This window comes from Lampetra planeri, chromosome 7 (assembly GCF_965212315.1).
Source record: "Lampetra planeri chromosome 7, kcLamPlan1.2.h2, whole genome shotgun sequence".
Lineage (NCBI taxonomy): Eukaryota > Metazoa > Chordata > Hyperoartia > Petromyzontiformes > Petromyzontidae > Lampetra > Lampetra planeri.
The window spans coordinates 14,230,281-14,250,903 of record NC_136113.1 but is presented as its reverse complement, the minus strand read 5'-3'; the positions used below and the strand labels follow the sequence as shown (position 1 = coordinate 14,250,903).

At 45.5% G+C, this 20,623-nt stretch overlaps 1 protein-coding gene across 4 annotated transcripts in view; it reads right to left on the bottom strand.

Annotated features, from left to right (window-relative positions):
- Positions 1-7,982: 7,982 nt before the first annotated feature.
- The window catches only part of LOC144720039 (inositol-tetrakisphosphate 1-kinase-like), an 83,995-nt gene continuing 71,354 nt past the window's right edge, over positions 7,983-20,623 (bottom strand). For 2 of the 4 annotated variants that reach the window (XM_078596469.1, XM_078596468.1), the window contains exons 8-12: positions 16,454-16,552; positions 16,155-16,320; positions 15,959-16,026; positions 15,602-15,770; positions 7,983-13,257 (exon numbers count right to left, since the gene is read on the bottom strand). In XM_078596469.1, coding sequence (XP_078452595.1) covers positions 12,773-13,257; positions 15,602-15,770; positions 15,959-16,026; positions 16,155-16,320; positions 16,454-16,552 — 987 coding nt within the window. In that variant the 3' untranslated portion in view covers positions 7,983-12,772. The remainder of the gene's footprint in view (positions 13,258-15,601; positions 15,771-15,958; positions 16,027-16,154; positions 16,321-16,453; positions 16,553-20,623) is intronic. The other 2 variants (XM_078596471.1, XM_078596470.1) reach the window with 1 other exon arrangement.

The following is a 20,623-nucleotide window of genomic DNA, read 5'->3' as shown; positions in this document are numbered from 1 at the left end:
CGTATGTGCTGAGTTTATTTGTTATGTACTGCGTTGCCAAATACAATGTACAACTAAGTTGAATACAATCAAAGTTATTGGAATATGTCGACTAAAGTTCCTTTACCATTTTCCAATATCATACTGGCGTCGCGTGGAGCGATTACGCAATGTTTTTTAAAAACTAATAGAATATACAAAGTGACTTCTTCCTTATTTATGAATTTAAAAAATCACTGTCTTCTTAATGCATGTAATTTAAAATATGCTAGAAAAGGCGTGTGTGTGTATAGTCATCGGATTTGCGAGCAGGAGTCGTTCTGCAAGACGCGTATTTACACGTCCTATCAATTTTCCAAATAACTTGTTCCAGTACAGCACAATTGCTTAATTGTTGTACTGTACATCTGCACACCCGCCTTGCAATCACACTGACCAGCGTGGTGAAGTCCGGTCAAACAACTCAAGGCATCTGGAGGCCCTCCCTCGTTCAGCAAGCAGCGGGGCTGACACAAAAGGCCGTGCTTGTATAATAATAAAATATCAATCTCGCATCAGTACACACACACCTACGATGCGCTATTCGAAACCTGTTAGCGCAGCGAAACGAGGGATTAGGATTGGCGACATTTGTCCGCACGTAATAGGCAAGATCTCCATCGATTTCAATCAGCCCTCCCGACAAGTCACGCGGTACCTGTGTAGCAATTCATTACGCGCGTGCGACGCGTGACAACTTAAAATGTATCTGGACGGAAATTACTGAGAGCAACACGGAAAACCGCGTGGTCGGTTTACGGTCGGTCACGGCGGACTCTTTGTTGGGAGACCGCGAGGCAACTGAGATAAACCTGCAACGTGGGACCTTTTTGCAAGTATCAACGTATGAAAAATAAGAATAGATTATATCCTGTCTGGCAATAAAACACGTGTTAAGATGTTCAAACCCCCAACAGAAACCTTTTTGCAAGGCGTCGAGTCTGCATTAAGCACACGTACACGTGGTGAAAATGCACACGTACACGCACTGACGATATATGCATTGTTTTTGAAACTGAGCTGAAACTGAGTTGAAACTGACGGGAAACTGAGTTGAAACTGACGGGAAACTGAGTTGAAACCGAGTTAAAACTGAGTTGAAACTGACTTTAAACTGACTTTGACTTTAAACTGATTTGAAACTGACGGGAAACCTGACTTTAAACTGAGTTGAAACTCACTTTAAACTGATTTGAAACTGACGGGAAACTGAGTTGAAACCGAGTTAAAACTGAGTTAAAACTGACTTTAAACTGACTTTGACTTTAAACTGATTTGAAACTGACGGGAAACCTGACTTTAAACTGAGTTGAAACTGACTTTAAACTGACTTTAAACCGATTTGAAACTGACTTGAAACTGAGTTGAAACTGACGGGAAACTGACTTTAAACCGATTTGAAATTGACGGGAAACTGACTTTAAACTGACTTTAAACTGACTGGCCTCCACCACTCGGTGTCCCCCTACAGGCCGTGCTAGATGTTGTGCGCTTTCTCCGCTCATAATCGTGGATCAATTATTATTTTTTCAGAAAAACAAAACACTCAAATTACAGCCAAAGAATTGGATGCTCACTCATTTACTCAATTACATTACTGAAAGTGGTCAGAACATGCCAATGTTGGGACCCCCTTCTGGAAGGGAAAAAATTTAACCCGTAAAAACAAAGTTTTTCACTATAAATCATTTATATGCGTGGCGGCTAGAGTCCTCTCGTCCTCTGGCTTGAAATGGCTGCCACCTATGGGTCAGATGATTGCATTGCACCATTAAGCAATTGGTAATTAAATATATTTTTGTCCTAAAAAGTGTAAAATTTTGGGAAAATTTTTTCACGAACATTAATTGTCACGCACAACGAGTCTGTGTGGAAAATGTCAGCTCGATTGGATCACGGGAAGTGGGTTAAAAAACGACCGAAAGATTTGCACGGTCATAAGCAAGCAAGCGAACTTAATATAAAGGATTTAAAAAACACCCAGCCGTGCGACTCACTGCTTTACTGTGGGGCGCGCCTCCGTTTACCCTCGTTTCATCCACCCAGTAGACCGACCCTGGCGATAGCGACACTCACAAGCATCCTCGTCTCTTATTACGCCATGGAACCAGGACCGTCACCGCCGGGCGTCGATTCTCAGTGGCGGCCCCCTAAACCATCTGAAACGCGGTCGTCATCCCACTCACTGCACGTTCGCAGTGGCGTTCGATAAACATCGCACGTTACAAAGGGACGCCGCTTTCTTAAAGGCCACCCCCCCCCCCCCACATCTTTCCCCTGACTTTCCAGCGACGCCGAGTCTGGCCTTCAAGAGTCACGGTCAGTTGATGTCCATGAAACTATTGCACGCGCGACAGATTGCCAAATTTTATTATCGCATTCGTTGGGAGCGGTGGTGCAACCGTACGGAACCCGGCAATCGAGCAAAGTTTCATTCCCAGTCAATGCCGGGTGAAGCTGTTGCATATGTTAGAAAGGGGCCCGAAATAAAATCACGTAAATATAAAAAAAAAAAATGTAAACTTGTATAGTAAAGTAATTGTATTTTTTCATTTGCTACACAGCCAGATAATATGACAAATCGCTAACCTTAAACACCCAGTCGTTCATAAAAGTTAAAGGCGGTATAGTACTATAGTAATAGAGCAAGACCCGGAGTTGATAGCTTGAGAGCATTTACCGCAGGTGCCCTTGAAAGTGCGGGGCCCGTAGCTACATGTGTAGCTACTTGTGCCACTAGGGTCATCCGGCAGTGTTCCCAGTCCGGGGCAAACGTCGGTGGCGAGCGATATCTGAACTCGTCCTTGGTCACCCGTTCACCGACCCACGCTGACAAGGAACAAAAAAGGGTCTTGATAAGAAAAAGGGTTCCACTCCATTGAGGCATTCCTAGGCAAAGGGCACTGTTTGCCAACGCTGGTGTCCGTGGGTACGCATTGGGGGGTTGCGTTGCGTTTAAAGGCAATGGAGTAACTGTAAAGTATACACCTTATGCCCTCCGAATGAGTCCAGTTGCTTTCGTAAGGGGACACTTGCATGTCAATAGCTCTCACCCGCACAGTCATTCATCCTGTGGACACACCTCGCACAAACACTGCACAGAAATTATCGCGAATGCTGTGCCCAGTTTTTTTTGTCAATTTTTTGTGTTGTATACGCTTGATTCCTAGCCCCGGTGCAGGTACCTTAAAAGGGTGACCTCAAATGTGACAATGTGTGCGGCAGTCATCCATAACTACAACACACACGACGCACGGTTGGGCAACAACAGCAGCTACCAAGTGCAGAGAACGAGCAAACACGCACACTCACTCAAGCACTCTTTGCGTTAATAATCAATCAGGACCCCCACCACCACTACCAAGTCTCCGGGGTGATGGTGCTACAAATGCTCGGAGGTTGGACTTTAGAAAGAAGAAACACAAACGGATCTGCCGAGTGTTTATTGGTCTCAAACACAAGGCCGCACCTTGCCATGTGAGGGGGTGGTGGCGCCTCAAGTCTGAGATGGATTTCACAATTGTCCCTCTGTTCTATTAGCAGTACACGTTAACGGCAGGAGTCCGGTTTGTCTACCCAAACAACGTGTTGGGGCGGTGGTGGCTCTCTTTCACTGGCGATGCCCTCCTTTGTCTGTGCCAGATTATCCCAGCTGTCTATGTGAAACGGCCCATGCGAATGAAAAAAAAGAGAGAAAACTGCCTCTGAAAACAATAATATTGGAGGGTTTTTTGGGTTAGGTCGCGTAAATATATAAACGTGTCGTTAAATCCGCCACCACCCGACACGGCCAACTAGGAAGGGTTGTCACGTAAACGGAACGTGGCCAATTCGTCACTAGTACAGCACTAACCGGTGTGTTGGAGAGCCAAGCCGCAACATTTACAATCTGAGCACGACGTTTCGCCAATAATTACAACTGTTCTGTTCACGTGACAACCCTTACTAGTTGGCTGTGTCAAGTGGTGGCGGGTTTAACGACACATTTATATATTTACGCAATCTAACCCCCAAAAACCCTCTATTATGGATGATATTGGTCGCGAAAGCCTACGTGTTAATCTAAAAACAAGTTCCGAGTATTATGTTTGATATCCTGCGTACAGTTCTGTAACTGTGAGACGGAAGTTGTGGTTGCTGTGGTTAATGAACGAAGCTTCGATTCCAGGCCATGGGTAACATCAGTGGTGAGTCATATCTGAACCATTCCTGAGGGTCCCTCCCCCCCTAAACACTGACCATCATGGGGAAGTATGGTCAAACAACCCCCATAAGTGTGGGGGAGGGAGCATGGGGGGTAGTGAGGACTTCATCTATCGGTGGATTGGCCGGAAATTATCATTATTATTATAACCGGTCCCATGTATATTATAACCATGATGTGTCCTGTGATGGTCACACACTGAAACAAACATTACGTATACCACGTGACATTGATGTCCATTTAAATTATTTCTCCTGTTCTCTCTGCCGTGAGGAATGTCCATTGGCCAAAAACATAACCGATTGTATAATTATTTTTTACTACAAGGGCAGTAACATTAATGTTTAGCTTAAACTCTGATGTAAAAAAAAATCGGAAATTTAGCACACATACAGCGATGTCACAATACAAATCAGAAAACGCAACATTTTCCAACTTGGGGCCCTTTGAAACGAAATGATAGCCTGGAGGTTGAGTGGTTTCCTCCATGAGGCAGGTTCAACCTGAAGTTCTACTTTGCTTCGAGTCCTGTCTGTGTTCCCCGCTCTCAACAAACCAAAAGGAAAACTTTACCGAAAGAACCAAAGAGGATGGATTCCCTGCGGTCACTAAAACTTCAAATCTAGATCAAAAGCAAACCAGCGTTCAAAAGGCGAACAGCGTCATCTGGTCTAACACGTTTAGACGAGGCTCAAAAGAAAGCTGTCTCTGGTGTGCACCAATCAGTTTCAAAGACAATGCATTGTATACTAGCAGGGCATGTGTTTATGTTTGCATGTTCACCACAAGCGCGTGGGGTTTAATGCAGACAGGATTCCTTGATAAAGGATTCTGTTTGATGTTGTAACATTCTAGCGCTTCTTTTATCGCCAGAAAGGGTCAAATCTATTCTTATATTTTCAGACTGGCCAATCTCTTGTCGCTGCCTAATTCGCAGGTTGCCTTCTGTGGGTGGACGTGTCCCGGGTGGAAGGAGGGCAGCAAGGCTGCGGAAACTTCAAATACATTTTTTTTTTAAACTCAATAAGCCTCTTCTTGGTTCTTTCGGTAAAGTCACGTAGAAGGGAAGTAATACAATAATAAAAATAAAACATAATAAAATAAATTATTATGTTTTATTTTTATTATTTTATTACTTCCCTTCTACGTGACTTTACCGAAAGAACCAAGAAGATGAATCCCTGCAGTCACGAAAGCTTTAAATCAATAAGCCTCCCCCCCCACCCACCCACCCCGGTTGCCTGTGATGACGAAACTTCTCTGGCACGAGCGGTGCACATTGTGTCACCGCGAAGCTCAGATAAATATTCATCTGCTACATTGCTTGATGACGTTACCCGCGTTGATGTTTCCCCCCCCCCCGCCACTTGGATTATTTAGTGGGTGTTGTATTTAATTTACGCTCCTCGTGGCAATAATGCAAATTGTATAGAATTCGTTTCCATTCAATTGGGTCATAGAGGAGAGCTTCTTGAATATAATACCTCGTTTGAATAATACCTCCTTGGAATGAATACCTCCTTGGATGAATATCACCTTAAAAGCCTCAGCCCTAGACACCCACGGCCCCACAGTGGTTCACGTCTTGAAGAGTCGGTTGCACACAGACGCTACTCTATATAAATACCAAACATTGTATTGGATATCGGGGCTTTGTCCCCCCCCCACACCCGCAATAGTAGAGGCTATTTGTTATATCATTTGCCTTACGTACGGGTCAACATTGCCAAGTTTGGTGCGGTGGCGTCGCGCAGATACTTTGGCGACGTCTTGGCGTTTGTAAAAAGGGTGACCGAGCCGATGCGTTCGCGTCTCGGGCGGCGAGACACCCAGAAGCGGTGGGAGGGGTTGGAAACGCACGCGCGCACGCGCATGCACGCGCACGCACGCGCGCAATCAAATCAACGGGGACAGATTTACGCCCACGTGGCAGAGCTAACGAGTCCGCTCACGGTGACTGAATGAGGTCATGGAACGACGCGCCACTAAATCCCACCGGATTATAGAAAGCACCACCAACTCCCCCCCCCTCCCGCACCAACTTTTTCTTTACAATTCACTGGGCTGCATGCGCGGTAACGACGTCCTTGATGGCAATGTTTGCATTCCTAATGTGTTGTGTTTACGAGAATAATCCCACGCCTTTCTCGATCCCATGCCGTTCAGCTATGGGGTTGTTTGACTATACTTCACCTCGCTGATCAGTGTGGGTGTGTGTGTATATATATAGTGTACCGTTCTGGCCTTCATAGGTGCTCGCTAACAGCACTTGCCCCTACAGTCTGTTAAGGCTATACGGGGGATCTTTGTCTATCTTTGTATATATAGTGGGGAGAGGTAGTGTAGCAGTTAGCGCGCTGCGCTATGAACCTGGCGACCGGGTTCAATTCCCGCTCACGGCCAACACCGGTGACGATTATCTGAACCGGTCCAGGGCCTCCCCTATGTCGACTCAGCCTCAAATGAGTACCTGGTTCGATGTGTAAACGTCACTAGGGAGACAAAGGCGGCCGGGAGTGGTGATGGCCACCCCCTCGTGTGCCGTGCAGGCCTTTATAGGTGCTCGCTAAAGGCACTTGCCCCGACAGTCTGTTAAGGCTAAACGGGGTATCTTTGTCGTGTGTATATGGGCCAGCAGGGAGCGGTAGTGTCGTGGTTAACGCTACGCTGCGCTACGAACCCGGCGACCCGAGTTCGATTCCCGCTCACGGCCAACACCGGTGACGATTATCCGATTCCGCCATGGGCTTCGCCTAGGTCGACTCAGCCTCAAATGAGTACCTGGTGCGTTGTGTAAACATCGCCACTGGAGAGACAAAGGCGGCCGAGTGTGGTTGCTGGGCCGCCCACCCCCTTCGTGTGCCGTTCCGGCCTTCGTAGGTGCTCACTAACAGCACTTGCCCGAACAGTCTGTTAAGGCTATACGGGGTATCTTTGTCTTGTTTGTATATATGGGCCAGAGCACCTTCAGATATCGCTCGCCACTGTTAAGTCGTGGCCAAGGAAATGGAACTCACGTGGCCGAGTTCACAGCGCAGTGCTAACAACTGCGCCACCGCTCCACCACATTCATTGTACATTGTTGATATTTTACTGTAGACACACGTATTGTTACGTGTGTGCTGCAATCGAATCGGGGGTTTGAGTTTTCGACATTGTCGTCATCGGACTTGATCAATCCGCTGCTGTATGAAGGCGTCACCTCCAGGTTTAAATTCTCTCAAAAGACAATAAATACACTTTACGGCGGTTTGATTTCCCGTTGTGACCGAAAGCTTCCCTCCAATTAAACTTGAGCAAAGGTGGCTTGAGACGCGGTGCCGTAGACGGGGCAATGCGGCGACATCGTCAGCAGACATACAGCAGCAAGAGAGTTAGCGTGGTTTGCAAATGCATGGTCGTCAGCTCTTCAGGATAGCAGCTTAGCATCCATTTCACAGGCAGTGCGGCGAAAGTTTTCTTTTGCAGTATACAGCATTTTAAAACGTGATTACAGCAAGTTCGCGTTAAACAAAACAAAAAAAAACCACCTATACGCTTGGACTATACGCCGATTTTATGTGCAAAGAGAATAGCACTGCAGTCAATAGCGGTGCATTTTAGGTGAAGTCTCTATTAAATAAAAATATCCTTTTTAAAAACCATGACCCTACACATTTACAGCGGGCATTGTTTCGCAGTATTGTTTGGGTACGTTTAAGCGCGTGTCATGTAAAGGGGGGCGAGGAAATGGGAAAAATAAAGACACAGGCGGCCTCCGTATATTTTACATTTATTAGCTCATCCGACAACTATAAATGGCCTTTGTTTAATTCAGATGAACTTTAATAAATATACATGTAAAATTAACAGCATCACACATCTTATGCCAGAGGGACACGCACACTGCTCGGTGGTGGTACTGGAAAAGGCACATGGCGGGAATACATTACAAAGTCTCGGTCAAGCCTTAACATCATCGCAATACGTTGACCGGTATTAGAAGTGAACACCACAATTATAGAGCCAAACGATGAAACAATATTTTTCAAACATTCGGAATTTTGTAAATTCTTTAAAGTACAATTGTAGGGGGAGGGAGGGGGGCTTTAGCAAACGCCTAAAGCGAGGGTGGGGGAAATCTTGGTTCAAGGGAAAGTGCAACAATTGACTTAACAAGTACATTCTCATCTCACTCCCAAAGCCCTCGGAAATAGACGTCCTGTCATCTGAAAAGTAGAAAGGCGGCGGTCTTAACAGTCCAGACATCCCAGAAGCTTGACGCTCAAAATAAAAAGCAACCAATGGAATGTGATGATGTGCAATTGTGCACACGAGCAGAAATCAAACCGGATGATTTTGTTTTTTATTAAACATGCAAAGCAGCTACTTTTGACATTTCTTTGCCCAAAAACGTTGGAATTTTTTTTAATCGCAAGTACGATTTTTGGTTCGTTGGGTGCTTGGAAATGTTTGTGAAACGAATGACAATGAAAACCCAGAAACGGTGTCAATGACATGAAAAGCGATCACACCACGACCACCACCATCACGCGTTAAGGGTGAAATAGCATTCAAAAGTGATGCGGTTTGGTCAGAATAAGAGTAAAGTGACAGACTTTTGGACAAAACTGTTGCAAATACGGGCCTTTTTTCCAGTTGTCTGCCAGTTAGCTTTGCACACTTAGATCGAACGAAACAAACGGTAGCATTTAAAAAATAACAAAAACCATATCATCTTTACGTCCAGAGTTCCAAATTAAATATGAGATATACCGTATAGGATTACACAATTGATAATTAAGCAAAAGCTTGGACAACTTCAGCATCACGTTGCAAATCCTGCTGTGAATGTGGCAAAAATCGCCCTCCAGACTGTTGCTGTCACCCGCTCCCTTACGCGGCCCAGAAAATGACGATCGCTTCCTCTGCCTCAACTGGAAGGGCGCTGACGAATGAATAAGTTGGTGGGGGGCTCAGCTGACGACAGGTGCAAGAGTGGAAGCCACTGATATATATCAGCCACATGAATGACCTCTCAATAGCACAGAACAACGTTCCTCCCTCCCCGCACCCTCCATTCTGCAGATTAGAGAACGTTTCCAATCACACACAAACATAGAGAATTGTAATCGAATGCAAGGAGGTAGTCGTAGTTGCAAAAGCACAGCAACAGGACATGTTATCAAGAGAAATAAGCAGCAACAGTCTCGCTACGCCAGCACTGCCAAGCCAATCCACGCATCACATCTGCAGCGCAGCCTTCTTCATGCAAGTACCTCGCGCAAAACAACCTCGTTCCGCTGCCTTCTATGCATCATCACAGACGCTGGACTTCTCAAGAGGAAGCCTGGGCAGTCTCTTCCGCGTTTACACGGCATGGCAGAAAAATAAAACTGAGCCCACTGTTATCGGCAGTAATCTTGCCCACGTGGTAATGAGTGTCCTGTTTACAGACGTGAATAATGCCTCCATGGCCCCCCATGAGCTCGACTCTCCATCGAAAAGACGGCAACAAGATCATCCCGGGCTATGGACAGATGCGTGAAGCCAGACTGCGAGATAAAGCTGAGCAAAAGCCGATCGAAAGCACTTTTCTCCTCTGCCGACACATTGATAACGTTCATTAAACATTCAACATGGATACGTTCTTGCCTGTGTGTTAAAACTACAGCTTTTTTAAATCGTATTAACCAAGTGGTTGGGGTCACTCACAAACAAGAAGTGGTACATAAAAGAGCCTTGCGACAAGATATCACCCAACGATGGGTGAACACTTTGGTTATTAGTTCACTTCACGCTGGTGCTTGAGACACTGCTATAAGTAATTGACAATGAACCACAGCCTCGCAAGCACACGTGTGAATCCAGCACCCAGTTTTACTGGATCGTAGATCATTTCTGATTTTTTTAAACCTCTGCAATGGACATTGAATGGAGTAGCCAACAAATCATTTGCATTACGGTGCTATGCAGCTGTAATTAAGCGAGCACGACATCGCACCAAAAGATGCAGCGTTTTCTATTCAATGGAATCACAATTACAAGAAAAGAATACAATTGTTACAAAAATAATCTGTGCTGTATGAACAGAAGACGACGTAGTACATAGCGCCCAGATTTTGTAAACTATAGCGTCATCGATGTGTTCTTAAAATAAACTGTGCAAGTAATTATAATGAACACGAACAGAGCGGTTTAAGTTAAACCAAGCGAACAAAAACCCCTCTTATCGCCATAATTACCGACAAGTATTTTCACTGGTGGTCATGTCACTTAGGCCACAGTTTCCCTTTCACCCAAAATAAAATCTCATATTTGCAAGCAGAAAGACCATCGGGAAAAGCTGAGAAGAGCGGTGAAAACGAAAATACGGTTACACGCAAGTCCATCGACATAGACACGAGACTCAGAAGCAGCCACCGCTGCCGTAGAACACTGCACGCACTGCACCAAGCGCACTGACAACAGGTTAACACAGCAGCGGCAGACTTGGGGAGACCTTCATCCGGCAGTGAAATTGACCACGTCTACATCGGAGAGACAGCGCCGTTTATCTACGACCGACACCAAGTGTGTGTCTGGTGAGGGGTATTACCTTCAAGTGAGTCAGGTGATGGGTGCGAAGACAGAAACTTGTAAACAGTCACCTGGGTTCAATTTATACCTCCTTTCCACGATACAGCCGAGCCACGCTGTTGGCATGCCAAGCCAGCCAGGTTTAATTTTCCACTGCAAAAACCCGGGCTGTGCCACCGACATCATACGTAATAATGAACGTACGTTGCGTCAGTGTATAACAAAAAAATGTGTTTGTATGTATGCATGTTGAACTTCTTTCGCACCGTACGTAGCCAACCGTGATAATCGAAGGTGCGGAGATTAGGACAACAAACATAAAACAAAAAAATCAGTTCTAAAGAAATGGTTTTCAATTTAGAATTAATCCCGCCCCTAGCCCTGCTTGCTTCCGAGCCAGATTCAGATGTCTTCTTCTGAAGCCAGAGGTTCACCGTTTGATCCTGGCTCAGCTTGGCAAATAGCTCGTAGAAAACCACCCATACACAGTAAGGGCCCCGCGCTAGCACGGCTCGAATGTGCCAGTGGAAAAAAGAGATATGAGCCACCGGTATTTTTCCTTGATAGCACATGGAGCGGACAGCAGTCTCCTCAAACTGGACATCCGCCTTACCACTGAAGCCACACACCAGCGTGATCTCCACCTGCACGTACATTCCCTGGATGCACGGAGAGTGCACGATTCAACGAGACGGCTCGCGACAGAATGACGCGCTTTTCAAGAACAGCAATGATTACATTAGGATCACACAAGTGCAATTTATCTTGATTTTTGTTTAATTAAAAATCAACAAGCATACCCCTACAAAGAGGTATCAGGAATTGCTAGGCCAGAGCTCGTTTAAAACCTCTTTTTTTTACGTGCCAATATATTTTACAACAGAAATGATAAAATTCAAGACTCTTGGTTCCTGTTGTACATCGCTAAACAGGCGGCACAAGAGTGTGATGCCTGTGTTTCAATTTGTTTTAAAGTTCATCTGGGCTGTTTTTTTTTATAAACTAAATAACATTTTTTTTAGTCAGCGTTTCAATCAGATTTCAACACTTATTTACAATTTTGCGAAAGGATATCATTTGGCAAAACATTAAAGTTGATCAGAAATTAAATATGGAAGTTGTTAAAAAAAAATCTAAAAAACTATTTTTTAATTTCTAGAAGTGGAACAAACGTTGCATTTCAAACAAAAATTTACAAAGGTTCACCACAATAATATTCACAGTTGATTTTTATTACAAAATATATTAATACTAAATTACTGTAAATTAAATCATTTAATTAATGCTACCCATTAACCACCGGCCTTCCGTACGTCTCCGACTCGTATCAATGAGTGACAGGGCACTCATCAGATGGACACCTGCCTGCCTCTGCAAAGGAATTTAAAGCCACATCGTCAGTGGCATACTCTGAAAATTACATCACCCTTTAAAGACCTCTAACAAGCTGCAAATTTGGATTGACAAATTTAATAAATTTAAGGAACTTATTATTTCCAAAAATAAATGCTTATAGCTATGGTGCTGTCAACCTCACATGGAATGAATTAATCCTGACATTAACATGACTTCGGCAAATGCAATGCGCGCACATAATGGAGCGTGTTTGGACGGAGGCTTTACCACCACAATTCTCAGAGCACATGATCACCTCTACATATGCATCTGGATGGAGGGTGGGGTGGCTGCGATTAATAAGTCAAATTAAGTCATTTAATATGAACACACAGAAGATATCCTGCTATTTTTTTTCTTCCCAACCACTATAATTAAATGTGCACACACGTGACGAAGCGTCTGTACCAAAGCCACCAATATGCACGGTCGCGCAGCTGGAATGACTGGATTTCTTGTTTCAATTCGGTCAGACTGGGCACCGCTGTCCTAACGACAGAAGCTACACACCAATGATCGCAGACGACTGTTGGAGGGATGGATTGTTGGGCGATCACAAAGGAAAGCGTGACATCTGTGATGCCCCCGGCAGTGGGCTCAGCGACCGTTGCTGCCCTTTCCCACGAGCGATACGCGGTGGCACACCATGCCAATGTCCGCCGCCGCCGCCGGTGACACAGACACCGAGTGCACCCTCCGTTTGGTGGGCACCAAGTGCGATGCGCCGCTGCCAACGCCGTTCTCCACGGGCCACGAACTCCGGGAGGCCGTGCACCCGCATCGGCCGTGTGGGCGGCTCGGCAGGGAAAGCCGAGGCAGCTGCAAGGCCGACAGCCCCGCCGCGCTTGCGGAATCCTGGTCCCTGCAGGCAGCAGCCTGCTGCTGCTGCTGCTGCTGCTGAAGCTGCTGCGGTTGGGCTTGATGATGCTGGATCAGCTCGCCTGTGGTGGGTGGCTCGAGCTGTCCGTTAGGTGTCTGCAGGCGCTGGTTTGTCAAGACGCCGTCGCTGGGCTTGTGGGCCTGCAGAAGGCCCTGCACGTGCATGAGCAGCGCTGGGAAAAAGTCGGCGACGCCATCGTAGCCTGGGTGGACACGCACGACAACACGCGGCGCGCGTTATCAAAACGTACGTCCAAACACCCGAGAATAATTCACAATTCATTGCCCCAATATTTACGCAAAAATTAACGACGGTTGCACACGTTTAACTTTGTACTTAAAAGGGAGTTTACTCATTTGAGCATGTACTGTTGTAACATCCTGACAAATTTATACAGCCCGTTAAAACATACAAAAATACACAACGGTTACTATGATTTATATCTCACCAAGTCTGGGGCACAATAAGTGGAGTCCAAACTCAAGTAAATAAAAATAAACCGGTTAACCAGCTGATGCAGCCTAATCATGCCATGGTGTAAAGGAAACCCGGCTAGGTGGCAAAGCGTAATTTGGCAACGGGAAAAACATTGCCATCGCCGCTTGGTGTTCACCACATCACCGTTCAACAGGAAAATGTGCAGCTGCTTATAAAGCAGCGGACATTAATAGGCACCCGTAAAATGCAGTAAACACCACATGTGGCACAGCAACTAAAAAAGGTACTGCTCGTCAACAATGATCCACGGTTTATGACGCTGCTGCATGGTTTAAACAGAGGACCGAACGCATTTCCAGCATCCACAGCAATCTTCTCAGTTTTCTCTATGTAAAATTACGAGCCCGTGGTGTATTTTGACATATGTATTCCCACTTGTTTATACAAAGCCACCTGAATTATCACTGTTTTCCCCCCATACGCTTGTATTTTCTTAAGCGGATGGCCGTCCGTGTGCGATTACTTTTTAAGGAAAAAAATGGTTGAACAATTCTTTTTTAGGGAATGTTATATATTATGTTATTACTTTTCATGGAGATATCTGCTAAGAAAGGTACAATTAAAATAACTTTTCAACTGGCAGGAGCCCTCTTAGGCCTCGCTGTCAGCCTTTCTTGAGAAAACTATTTTAATTCCTCTATATATTTTTCAGCCACTGTATAACGTAGAAGCATCGCCTATCACCCACGACATTGTAAACGCAGAGGGGCATTTTTTTTTCTCACGGTGTATTCGTGTTCGGGAAGGAATTCTTTTCAACCATAAATCACTTTCTTTTGCGCGGGCGACGTAAAGACTAAATCCCAAACGGCATGTGGTCGTGAGAATTTTGATTTAAGCGCTACCTGAGGTTAAACAAACCGAGTATGCCCAAACTCGGCCTGGCTCCCATTTGACTTCCGAAATGAACGAGTTTCTTCAGAAAGCACTGGGGGCTTGCGCCAACAATGTTTTGTTTGCAATTTTCTGTCCACGGACGTTTACAAACAAACCCATCTCGTCGCATCGTCTGAATTTTTCCAAGTCAATTAAAGCAATTACGAAACGGCATAATTGTACTTTTGGGCATTTTGTTACATTGTTGCTTTATTATTCTTCCCACGCTTCGTTGGTCTATTTATTTCACACAAAAAGTAAACCGACTTGCATCAGCTCCAAAAGAGTTTGCCACATCGAGATTGGGGAGCAGATTAGCCAGAGTCACGGCGCACCCGGTTTAGGAAACGCTACGCAATAGCAGCTCTGGCATACACGCTTGCAAAGGGGTTGTAACCGCGCATTGTACGGCACGGTGTGTCTGACAGTCCCCTGCACGCGCTGGCCGTGTCTCGAAGAAGCTCCTGGAGGAGCTCACGGTACGTGAAGTGAAATGGTCAGACCATCAGGCCGAACAACGAGGGACACAGCCATAAAACTCTTCAGAGCTATGCAGCACAACCACTGCAGAGTGAAGTTGTGTTCCTGCAGAGTAATGCAACTCCACATGTGTAGCACACAGCCTTCTGTAGCTGCTTTACATTGAGAAGGGAGAGCACTTACATTAATTGAAAATACCTCTTGACATTAACCGCAGAAATCACCACTGATGATGATATGCACTCGTACAGCATGCCCTTCTCCCTTGAGCGTCATCTCATATACTATTCGTATATCCCAGCGGGCATTGTGTACGGAAAGGAGGTGGTCCAAATAATGGTAATCACACGGATGCCCAATCAGGAACCAACAACACTATATTGATCAAATGCCACAATTTAATTCTCAACCACACCACAAACGGAATCCAACCAATACGCATATTAATCTATTTTTAAACGTTACCAATTCCATCCTGGCAAAAGCACGTCACAACCCGCACATAACTCATTAATAACTTTGCATTTTAACATCCCGTGGGGCTTCAACTCGGGGGAACGAGGCTTTTGCAGAGGAATTTTCTCGCTGCAAGCGTGCATGTGTATGGGCGGTTGTTATGGTGGTGGTGGTGGGAGTGGCGGTGGCGGTAGCAGCGGCGTTGGTGGCAGTAGCGGCTTGCGGCGGCGGCTCACCTGGGAAGGCATTGATGTCGATGACGGCGTGGTGGCCGCTCTCCCGGTCCACGATGATGTCGATGCCGAACAGCGACATCTCGAGCGTCTCGCGCAGGCCCTCCACAAGGCGCCGCACCACCTGCAAGGACAGCTGCTTCCGCTGCTCGGCCGTCTGGCTCTCGTCTCGCTGTGCATGCAAACGGCGAGGGGACGGTGGGAAACGACAACTAAGATTAAAATTACGCTGTGGTGGCTGCGTGGCTCAACGGGTGGAATGCCAAGAAAGCACTTAAGATCATGAAATGAAATCCCAAGATGGAATGAACGAAATGCCATACTGACACATTATTTAAAATGTATATTATTCGTACTTACTGCATTTAAGTGCGATGCAGATTCAGCCTTGGAGACATCGTGACTGTTGAAAAAGATAGTTTTCTGATCTGCCAGACAAGAGATGAGATATTCAAATGTCACGGTCACAAATTATACAAATATATGCACACACACAGAGCTTTCGCGCATAATCGCTTGGACTAATCATGTATTGCTGAACAGCCAAATGACTCACCCGATTTCCCAGCGGGAAAGTTTTTGAGAGAGGGCCTCTCCACCACGTGAAAGGTGTCCCCAATGACAAACACCTTGTGCAAAACGCCGTCGTGGTTTATGAAGCTCTGCGCCACGCACGGCGGGCGGATGTCCCTCAACCCGGCCTCGCCGAACACGATGGCCATCTGCGGCGAGACCGCGCAAACCGTGAGCACCTCGGACAGACGAGCGCAGGCACGTCTGGAGAGAGGGAGCAACCAAAAGTCTTGTGAGCGTCACGGTGGGCGGAGGGGAGGGGCGGCGGGTGGCACTGGAGACCTCGTGGATGTAGCTAGAGTTCCGACTTCCATCGTCGGAGGCCACAGCGGGTGACTCGGTGCCAGCTGCTGTCAAGGCAGACACAGTTCCTCGGCACCACTGCAGGCCACACCAGGGAGGACGATACCACTAAGGAGAGCATCTCAAAGCCCTCATGGCTATTACTGTAGCCATGGCTGTTCTCTATCTTAAACTCAATACCGAATTATAAAGCATTTACATGTTATCGCATTTATATGGGGGGGGGATATGTGTATTTATAGAGTTTGAAGAATTCGTTTTTGTTTTGTTCATTTGTTAATTTCAGAGCAGCAAATGAGTGGTAGAGTGTGACAGGCCAGCAAGGGCTTTTGAGATGTCATTATGGTAGAAGTTCAAATGAAGACATTTCGCAGGGAAAGTCGGTCATAGGCAGAAAAAAAAGACAAAGGTTTTGAGGGTGGACTAGAGAAGGAGAAGGGTCCTCAGTTGCGCAGACATCCAGAGGAAGGTAATTCCAGACACTCGGAGCAGCAGCAGCAAAGCAAGGGCACCCTTTACGTTCAAGAAAGTAACACCGGGGGGTTTTGACAGAAGACTTGCTGGAGTGGAGGACGTGTTAAAGGTAGTAGATAAAGAGAAACGTTTAACACAATCGTTTAAGACAGATTCACATAATACATTTTTGAAATCATTAGAAAAAAGTGAAATGAGGCCTTGTTAATAAATTTACAATAACTAGATTTTTTTCTGCTCTTTGTTTTGAATTTTATAAGCATATTACTTACAATGGAAAGTATGATACCTTTACACACAACTCATTTTCATGAACATCTAACCATCAAGCACTTCGCACAAAACCCTTGTTCCCGCCGAATACATTGTTTTTGACAGACAGACAGACTTTCGCACGTAATAATCGCCCTCGCACTGCGAGACCACGCGACGACAGTCCGACTCCACACGAGTTACATTTTCGATACGTACACCACAGACCGCTTTTAAAATGCACAAAAATTTAATGGCGTGTGGAGGAGGCATCCGCTCGGCAAAGGGAAGGTGAAAGATGCTGCCATTGTTTTTCTTTGAAATCGTCGAGGGGTATAACATGAATAATGAACGATCTGTCTGACTGGGGCTTTGTCAGTGCGGAGGGCGGCAGGCGAATGATGGTGCAGTCTGCATCGGCACTCTGCAGACGTTTCCAAGTGCGGCAACATCCCATCAGTTGTTTATAAACGCTTTCTTTTCCATTGTGGCATGCAAGACGAGATAATAAACCCACCAACACCGGCGGCCATTTGTAAATTATTTAACGGGTTAATGGTCTTTGGACGAATATAATTGTGGTTGCCATTCGTTGCTGCGTCAGGTTAGAGGTGTGGAAGTATGTTGAAACGAGATGACATAAGGAAATACAGTTATGTAAATATACACAATTTGTTTTACTTTACTCAAAGCACACTGCAACCAAGTAACCACCAGCATGTTTTAGACAAACATCTGTAAAGTTTTGTCTACATTCTTACCACATTGTTCTATGCAATACATTTTATAATATTGTAAGATTATTTTAATTCATTCAAATTTTGCGGATAACTTGGCAATGTTTTTGTTCCTGTGAAAAAAAGCCTCTTGCACGTTAAAAGTTATTGTGCATTACAGCCTGGAATGATAAAAACAAAGTCTAAGCATGAAATGATTCCTAATGGATATCGCGGGATTGTAGGAAATTTAGAGCCATGGTGGGAAACCGGTTGTGTGGAGGCCGGCTTTGGCATTTAGGCAACAAGTTGAGGTCTCATGAGGCCTAGCCAGAGTTTTAACAGCGGTGGAATTACCATTGACGTGTACCGCCTATGAATATGCGACGCATTTTAATGGCGATTCTGGTCGACATCCGGCATCTTTCATGGCGTAATCCTGGTCAGAATCCTATTCTGATGAACGGAGATTTTAACACAGGAATCACCCCAAAAAATTAACCTGCCAACTCGAATGGGACATATTTCACAAACTCAAGCCCAGAGCAAAGTCACAACACAATGCCAGCCAACATGCGGTCTAGGCAACACTAATGCAATTACACGGTGGTTTCATGGCGTTGGGAGTGTTGTACGTTTCATTTGTGTGTTTCTAAGCAGAACACCAGTTGTGTAACTCGAAACAACTATTTTGCTAACCCAACGCATTTAAATGTGACTTTCCTCTTGCTCATATTCATCAAGGCCAACTTTCAAGTGGGGGAAAAAAACTGGAGAATATTGAAATATACTCCGAGAGCAACGAAACGGAGGCGAATAATAGGGACATTGAGTGCTTTCAGAAAAGCGACATACCAAAACACCTCGGGAAGACATTTTTCAATCTGTGCACAATACCTGCCTCTTACATATGGAGAAGAAACAAAGATATTGGGCTAAAAAAAAAACCCCCGAATCGATGAAAAGTGCACAAAGAAGCATGAAGGATTCTAGATTTGAAGCTTTCATGACTGCAAGAATTCATACTCTTAGGTTTTTTCGGTAAAGTCACGTAGGTAAAAATAAAAAAAAATTATATAAATAATAATAGAAATAAAATTATGAATCACGACGTTTCGGAGGCAACACAAGTCTCCGTCATCAGGTGGGACCGTCACAGCTAGATTTAGTGTACTTGATTTATAATTTTATTTCTATTATTTATATTTGATTATTTATTTTTACCTACGTGACTTTTACCGAAAAAACCTAAGAGTAAGCATGAAGGAGATGAATGCCTGGAAACAAGAGACACAGAAAGAAGAATGAGCGTATCAGGGAACAAACGCAAATCGGATACATCGATGACAATGAAGGGAAGTAAGCGGGCGGGCACAGGCAAACACGATGCTATACGGAATTAAGAGAACGCATGACAGAGGAGGACGACCCCATGGAGATGGAGGGAGCGACTACATCAGTTTACGGGCAGAGGTGAGATAGATCGTGTCATAGGCGGGACCGCGAGAGATGATGACAACAGCGTGGGGAGAGGCCTTCATCTAGCAGTGGATAGACAATGGCTAACGATGGTGATGATGATGAGAGAGAAAAAAAACACCATTATCATTCGAAACTTTGTTCGGTGAAATTTCGAAACAGTTACACAACATGTTTACAGTTACACACCTTCAGTTGCAACGGCAGTAATAGTTGAAGCACAATGGGTCGTTAAACCTGATTTTCATTCCCTGCCCCATTGCGATGGCTACAAACACAAGCGCTCTTTGATCACATTTCATTAATTATTCATGGAGCTGGAAAACCCAAGATTATCCCCTGGCCTTTTCAAAGGGTACCAAAACGAAAGATAAAAACATTACCTCATTAAATAGCCTTTCAAGCCGCTGCAGTGTGCACTGAATTTTGTTTGTGTGTGCACAGAGACAAAGATGCAAATGCAGCATTTAACAAACTATTGGGGCAAGTGCTGTTAGCAAGCACCTATTAAGGCAGGCACGTGCACTAAGCACCTCAAATGTGCCATGTTGGGGGTGGTGCTGGCTCCACCACACCCCAGCTGGTCTGGCCACCATTGTCTCCCCAGTACTGATGTTTACACACCACACCAGGTACACCTTTGAGGCCGAGTCGACCTAGGGGGAAGCCTGGGACCAGTTCTGATATCGCTCACCACCAATGTCAGCCGTGGCTGGGAATCAAACTCGGGTCACTGGGTTTGCAGCACAGCGCTACTACGAGAGCACACACGCGTGTAAAGACACACTCGTCATTAAGCACGCTTTACGCATGTTGATGTGCATGCACAAGCGTAGCTCCGCACAGGCGGAATTGGCCGTACATGTACGCGAGGCTGTGAGAGTGCATCAAAATTGTACGTTCGTGGTAGTAGGGCGATCGATACAATTGTAGCAACATCGGTTCACTGGTCCATGGGTTCAATGTCTGACCATGACGCATACCAGCATGGTCTGGCCCAGCCTAGCTTGGACCTCTCATAGATCGACTCAGCCTGAAGTGGGTGCATGGTGATGATCATAACCAGGGCTGGTAACCGTGGCAGGACAAACGCCGCAATGCACATTGCATCCCAAATAGCGACGTTTGCTCCAAACAGTCCTTGAGCGCAAAATGGGATCTTTGTCTTTGTGTGTGGCTGTCCAAACGCCTACGTTGTTGATTGCATAAGCAGCGAGGAGAAGGGACA